Source organism: Schistocerca serialis, chromosome 1 (assembly GCF_023864345.2).
Source record: "Schistocerca serialis cubense isolate TAMUIC-IGC-003099 chromosome 1, iqSchSeri2.2, whole genome shotgun sequence".
Lineage (NCBI taxonomy): Eukaryota > Metazoa > Arthropoda > Insecta > Orthoptera > Acrididae > Schistocerca > Schistocerca serialis.
This window is the reverse complement of record NC_064638.1, coordinates 1057970396-1057978278: the sequence shown is the minus strand read 5'-3', so window position 1 is coordinate 1057978278 and position 7883 is coordinate 1057970396. Positions and strand designations below refer to the sequence as shown.

At 39.6% G+C, this 7883-nt stretch overlaps 1 protein-coding gene across 1 annotated transcript in view; it reads right to left on the bottom strand.

The window, feature by feature from the left end:
- Window positions 1-7370: 7370 nt before the first annotated feature.
- Window positions 7371-7883, bottom strand: part of LOC126455256 (phospholipase B1, membrane-associated-like) — a 68252-nt gene continuing 67739 nt past the window's right edge. The window contains exon 7 of the mRNA XM_050091161.1: window positions 7371-7848. Within this exon, the coding sequence (XP_049947118.1) occupies window positions 7691-7848 (158 nt within the window). The 3' untranslated portion in view covers window positions 7371-7690. The remainder of the gene's footprint in view (window positions 7849-7883) is intronic.

The window sequence follows — 7883 nt, the reverse complement described above, 5'->3', positions numbered from 1 at the left end:
CTGAAAGCGAGGGGAAACTACGGCCGTAATTTTTCCCGAGGGCATGCAGCTCTACTGTATGACTAAATGATGATGGCGTCCTCTTGGGTAAAATATTCCGGAGGTAAAATAGTCCCCCATTCGAACCTTCGGGCGGGGACTACTCAAGAGGACGTCGTTATCAGGAGAAAGAAAACTGGCGTTCTACGGATCGTAGTGTGGAATGTCAGATCCCTTAATCGGGTAGGTAGGTTAGAAAATTTAAAAAGGGAAATGGCTAGGTTACAGTTAGATATAGTGAGAATTAGTGAAATTCGGTGGCAGCAGGAACAACACTTCTGGTCAGGTGAACACAGGGTTATAAATACAAAATCAAATAGGGGTAATGCAGGAGTCGGTTTAATAATTAATTAAAAAATAGGAGTGCGGGTAAGCTACTACAAACAGCATAGTGAACGTATTGTTGTGGCCAAGATAGACACGAAGCCCACGCCTACTACAGTAGTACAAGTTTGTATGCCAACTACCTCTGCAGATGAAAAAGAAATTGAAGAAATGGATGAGGAAATAAAAGAAATGATTCAGATAGTGAAGGGAGGCGAAAATTTAATAGTCGTGTGTGATTGGAATTCGGTAGTAGGAAAAGGGAGAGAAGGAAACTTAGTAGGTGAATATGGATTGAGGCTAAGAAATGAAAGAGGAAGCCGCCTGACGGAATTTTGCACAGAGCACAACTTAATCATAGCTAACACTTGGTTCAAGAATCATAAAAGAAGGTTGTATACATGGAAGAAGCCTGGAGATACTGACAGGTTTCAGATAGATAACATAATGGTAAGACAGAGATTTAGGAACCAGGTCTTAAATTGTAAGACATTTCCAGGGGCAGATGTGGACTCTGAACATAATCTATTGGTTATGAGCTGTAGATTAAAAATGAAGAAACTGCAAAAAGGTGAGAATTTAAAGAGATGGGACCTGGACAAACTGATAAAACCAGATGTTGTACAGATTTTCAGGGAGAGCATAAGGGAACAATTGACAGGAATGGGGAAGGAAATACAGTAGAAGAAGAATGGGTAGCTCTGAGGGATGAAGTAGTGAAGGCAGCAGAGGATCAAGTAGGTAAAAAGACGAGGGCTAATAGAAATCCTTGGGTAACAGATAAAATATTATATTTAATTGATCAAAGGAGAAAATATAAAAATGCAGTAAATGAAGAAGGCAAAAAGGAATACAAACGTCTCAAAAATGAGATCGACAGGAAGTGCAAAACGGCTAAGCAGGGATGGCTAGAGGACAAATGTAAGGATGTAGAGGCTTATCTCACTAGGGGTAAGATAGATACTGCCTACAGGAAAATTAAAGTGACTTTTGGAGAAAAGAGAGCCACGTGTATGAACATCAAGAGCTCAGATGGAAACCCTGTTCTAAGCAAAGAAGGGAAAGCAGAAAGGTGGAAGGAGTATATAGAGGGTCTATACAAGGGCGACGTACTTGAGGACAATATTCTGGAAATGGCAGAGAATGTAGATGAAGACGAAATGAGAGATACAATAGTGCCTGAAGAGTTTGACAGAGCACTGAAAGACCTGAGTCGAAACAAGGCCCTGGGAGTAGACAACATTCCTTTAGAACTACTGACGGACTTGGGAGAATCAGTCCTGACAAAACTCTACCATCTGGTGAGCAAGATGTACGAGACAGGCGAAATACCCTCAGACTTCAAGAAGAATATAATAATGCCAATCCCAAAGAAAGCAGGTGTTGACAGATGTGAATATTACCAAACAATCAGTTTAATAAGCCACAGCTGCAAAATACTAACTCGAATTCTTTACAGACGAATGGAAAAACTAGTAGAAGCCAACCTTGGGGAAGATCAGTTTGGATTCCGTAGAAATATTGGAACACGTGAGGCAGTACTGACCCTACGACCTACCTTAGAAATAAGATTGAGGAAAGGCAAACCTACGTTTCTAGCATTTGTAGACTTAGAGAAAGCTTTTGACAATGTTGACTGGAATACTCTCTCTTTCATATTCTAAAGGTGGCAGGGTAAACACTGGGAGCGAAAGGCTATTTTCAATTTGTACAGAAACCAGATGGCAGTTATAAGAGTCGAGGGACATGAAAGGGAAGCAGCGGTTAGGAAGAGAGTGAGACAGGGTTGTAGCCTCTCCCCGATGTTATTATATCTGTATATTGAGCAAGCAGTAAAGGAAACAAAAGAAAAATTCGGAGTAGGTATTAAAATCCATGGAGAAGAAATAAAAACTTTGAGGTTCGTCGATGAGATTTTAATTCTGTCAGTGACAGCAAAGGACTTGGAAGAGCAATTGAACGGAATGGACAGTGTGTTGAAAGGAGGATATAAGATGAACATCAACAGAAGCAAAACGAGGATAATGGAATGTAGTCGAATTAAGCGGGTGATGCTGAGGGCATTAGATTAGGAAAAGAGACACTTACAGTAGAAAAGGAATTTTTCTATTTGGGGAGCAAAGTAACTGATGATGGTCGAAGTAGAGAGGATATAAAATGTCGACTGGCAATGGCAAGGAAAGCGTTTCTGAAGAAGAGAAATTTGTTAACATCGAGTATAGATTTAAGTGTCAGGAAGTCGTTTCTGAAAGTATTTGTATGGAGTGTAACCATGTATGGAAGTGAAACATGGACGATAAATAGTTTGTACAAGAAGACAATAGAAGCTTTCGTAATGTGGTGCTACAGAAGAATGCTGAAGATTAGATGGGTACATCACATAACTAATGAGCAGGTATTGAATATAATTGCGGAGAAGAGGAGTTTGTGGCACAACTTGACAAGAAGAAGGGACCGGTTGGTAGGACATGTTCTGAGGCATCAAGGGATCACAAATTTAGCACTGGAGGGCAGCGTGGAGGGTAAAAATCGTAGAGGGAGACCAAGAGATGAATACACTAAGCAGATTCAGAAGGATGTAGGTTGCAGTAAGAACTGGGAGATGAAGAAGTTTGCACAGGATAGAGCAGCATGGAGAGCTGCGTCAAACCAGTCTCAGGACTGAAGACCACAACAACAACAACATGTTGATCTAAGCCACTGACAGCTTCAATAATGGGTAATAAAAGTCAATTTTCCTTCCAGCCTTTCAGGTGGAGCCTTCACTGTTCTTAATTTTTCGTGGATTATTTATGACGAATTTCATTAGCGAATATGTATATGTATTTTGGCGGTGCAGTTGAAATCCCTACATCCTTGAAGAAGTACCTACATGTCGTCCTTGGTTTAACACTACATATCATTCTTGCTGATCTTTTTCGTGCTATCAGGACTTCCTTTTTAAGTGATGAGTTACCCCCACAAAATCATTCCATAAGATAGTACTGAGTGGAAATATGCAAAATATCTCAGGAGGTTTATTCGCTTGTTTTCAAGATAAGCAATTTTACGAAGAGCAAAAGCAGCTGAACTTAACTGTTTGAGAAGCTCAGTAACAAGCTATTTCCAGTTCAGGTTTTCATTACTATTTATACCCAAAAATTTGGAGCAGTCTACTCTGTTTACTGATTTCCGCTCATGCGCTACGCCAGTCACTGGTATAACTCTGTTGTACAGAACTGAATATAGCGTCTTTTTCAAAATTTAGGACGAGTCCATTTTCTCAGAATCGCTTCATCATTATTTGGAAAATATCATTTACCATCTCGTTGCTACTTTCTCTCTAGTGAGATGTAATATAACCCATTATTTCCTGCAAAATGTACCAATTCTGCTTGTTGAATGTTAAGTGGAAAGTCATTTACATTTATAGGGAATAGTAGTATAGCCAAAATTTGTCGCTCTTGGACTCCCTATGTGGTTTCTCAGCAGTTACGAAAGTTTTCTAACCTTACGACATTATTTGCACTGTGTTTGTTGAGTATAATTCAAATAAGGTGTGTGTAAAGCCATCTATTCAACAGAACTTGCATTTTTCTAAAAGAGAAACGTGACATACACAATCAAACGCCTTGGAAAGATCACAAAAATACAATCTGGCGACATTTTACTATGTGAAGCTTGTGCTGTTTGATGAGTGAACGTTTTAAGAACATTGCCTGTCGAGCAACCCTTCTGGAATTCAAACTGTGATATACCCAGTAACTTGTTTGAACTTGAGGTGAGACTACCCTTCAGCATATTGCTTTTTCGAATATTACTGGAAAAGATGTGAATAAGATTTTGGGTGATAGTACTCTAAGTCTTTATCACTACCTTTCTTTTGAAGAGGTTCAATAGTTGCTTATTTTAAGCTGTCTGGAAAATTCCCTGTGCTCTTGACGCATTGCATATATCACTGAGGGCATTAATTATTAAAGTAGAACAACTTTTCAGCATTCTATCTGAAATTCAATCAACACCAGATGAGGTTTCGTTTTTTAGAATTTTTATGACTCTGTTAATTTCAGTAAAGGGTGTTGGTGTTACTTATAGCTGCTTAAAGTTTTATGGAATGACGTTTTTAATGTGTTATCTCGCTTCTTCAACTGAATTCTACTTCTATTATTGCATGCACTGTATGGAAAGATGCCAATGTGGTAGAAGGAAGTAAGTACTTTATGATTAGGCCAACTAAGTCAGACGACTCTTTATTGTACTGCCTATACGTCGCCCTGATAGGTGCGAGGTGCAGCATCGTCTAGGGTGGCTTTCGATATACTCTTAGCCCACCATTCGGCGTGTACCTGTACGTACCATGAGGTACATCTCGAGCTTCCAATGACGTTTTCCCATCAGTAATACTGATATTTACGTTCTCTGAAGTGAGATGAAATGTGTGTGCTTGTGAGGAGTCCCTTGGTCTAGAGATGACGTCTTTGACTTACTTGTCTCAGCGTCATGAGTACTGGGTTTGATCCAACAATTGCTTTAATCTTGAATAAGACACATCATCAGCGAAAGTCGAAGACTTACGGCATCAGCATTCACCCTCACTCTGCATGTGTCAAAGAGGCTGGAGAAGTCGACAGAGGTTCAGGCTACCCTCGTACATTTGGGATGAGAAACTACCGTTAAGAAGGAAGAATCAGCATTGCAACGACATGAACATGCAGAAGGCAATGAATTAAAACAGCATATGTATTCATGGAATAGCACTGTAGCATTTTGAAGCGTAGAAGGTCTTGAGCATAAATGCGGTTGAATATCTTCAAATTTGAAAAAAAGATATACAGAGGTTCTATATAGATATAGTGAGTATCAGTGAAGTGAAGTGGCTTTCAAGATTTCATCATCCAAGATATCAACAACAGTAGAAAATTTATGACTAATAATATGTCAGCGCACAGAGTGAGTTACTCTTCAGTGATAGTATATGCTCATTAGAATCAATCCCAAACCAACACCAACATCAACAAGAGTTCGATTACATATGTTGACGTCACAAGCCCAATATCAAGAGATAGAAGAAGAATATGAGGCTGTAATTCAGTATGTAAAGGAAGATGAAGTGCTAATGATCGTGGGACAATGGAGCGCCATACTAGGGATCGGAATGGACGACAAAATTACGGGTGAATAGGAAATAGGTAGGAGGAATGATAGAGGAGAGAAACACTTTGCGTTCTGCAATAAATTTCACCCAGTAACAGCGAACATGATTTTCAATATAGAAAAAAGGATGAGGTATCCTTATAAAAGGTCTAGAGAGAGTGAAAAATAACAGCTGGATTACATCAAGGTGAAACAGAGATTTTCAAATAACACCGGATAGTAATGCGTTACCAACAGCAGATAGATACTTAGATCATAATTTAGTGGTGATGAAAAGTAAGTGGTGCCTTAAGAGAATCATTAGGAAGAATCAATGTGTAAAGAAGCGAGGTACTCAGTCACTTGGAATGGTGGTGCAGATAGAGATGGCAAGTAACTCAGTCTGCAGCGTACAGCTCTTAGCTGGACTACTGGCCTGAATACATAAAGCACAGCCTTTCTTCGCCGTAGCACTAGGAGAGGAGACTGCTGGGCCCATCGCTTAAGCCTCCTTTTACTCCAATGAAGGGTCACCAATACTCATTTTGACAGAAAGCTTTGTGGATCTTCTGCCGTCTCGGACGGACTGGAAAGTGGAAAAGTTCCTGCCCCTATCCAGGAGTGAAAAAATTGTTCAAATGGCTCTAACCACTATGGGACTTAACATCTGAGGTCATCAGTCCCCTAGGCTTAGAAACCTAACTAACCTAAGGACATCACACACATCCCTGCTCGAGGCAGGATTCGAACCTGCGACCTTAGCAGCAGCGTGGTTCCCGACTGAAGCGCCTAGAATCGCTCTGGCACAGTGGGCGGGTATCCGGGAGTGAACCCTGAATCTCGAAGGCTGTAGTCCAACGCTACGAGTATATACCCTAGAATATCACAGCCACTGATTATATAGGTATTCGTAATAATGAATAGCGTAATAGTTCATCTCACTAGAAATGGACATGTTAAAGAATGGCAGTCACATAAGATGGACACTCAAGAAGGTAACCGCCAAGAAACATTGGGTAACAGCAGAAATTCTTCTACTGATCAACGAAGGACGACAGTAAAAAAAAAAAAAAAAAAAAAAAAAAAAAAAATTATAATAATATCTACAAAGGACAGTAACACAGCGGTACAAGTCACATATAAATGAAAAAAAAGGAACAGTGGTTAAGCTAAAATGAAACCCGAGCAGAAAAGTGCAAAGAAATCCATTATAATATGATGCGTAAAATAAAACTGGGCAGTAAAATATGTTATGTGATAGGTAAAACAACTAACATCTAACGTTATCCTCTCTGGACGTGGATGACGAACGTTATCTTACGACACATGAAATATTTCCCAGGTCAGTTTCATTTTTCCCATCCTGTATAAAATGTTACTATATAGTTCCATTATTTAGTGATGTGATTAATAAAATGAAGAGTTCAATTCATTAAGGCATACAAGATTATTTATAAACTTAACTGTAAACAGCTATACTAAAAACCATTAATTACACCTACACGCAAAACTCAAGATTTCAAATTCAAAAATTACATTCCGCACTCATATGCATATTCGTGAGGTATAATTATTATAACCAAAACAACAATTTTAATAAAAATTCATTCGCACTTTTTTTAACAAAAAGCGCGTCTATTTTGAATCAAACTCCTTTGGCATGAGAAATGAGTCAATCTGTGTAACACATAACTTTAACTTCCGGCAACAATGAATCCGCGTAGAATCAGGTTTCGATAAAGAGAAATAGAAAAGAACAGATCTTTAATTGTGGTTCAAATGGAGTACTTTACAACAAGTTCTAAGACCGGAGATTGTGAAAATGGTATTAAGGAATGACAGAGTGAAATAACGATCATTTTTTAAATGAGCTGACGCTTGCACGGACTGCCCAATATAGATCGGAAACTGTTAGCCTTTGTGTCATTACATACACAGTAGATAATATGACTAAATGATCATCGTTTGGTTTTCCATTCTTTACCTGCAGCCTTGATTGCAGAATAAATTATGCTGGTTTCCTCCTGTTGTGTCAGCCACAATTACGTCTTTTGTTCGCTAGAAGAATGTTGTGGTTAGCATCAACAGGTGAAAGTGAATTCCACTAGATGTCCGCAGCTGGCAGTAGTAAGAGAGGCAGCCCTATAAATCTCAGTTAAACCTCTAAGTGCTTGACCTTTTCCCTCCCTAAGTGATATATGGCCTTTACAAGGTGCTACTGCCGTCCGGTATCAAAGAACTTGTTGGAGTTGTTGCGGGTGAAGAAGTAGGGCGCCTCCGCAGAGGGGCACAGGAAGCGCTGCATCAGAGGCCGCCAGCCCTCTGTCTTGTTGCCGACGGGCTCCAGCATGTTGTTCCACAGCGCGTTGGCGACTGCAAACAAAGGATAAACACATCACTACCGGCTC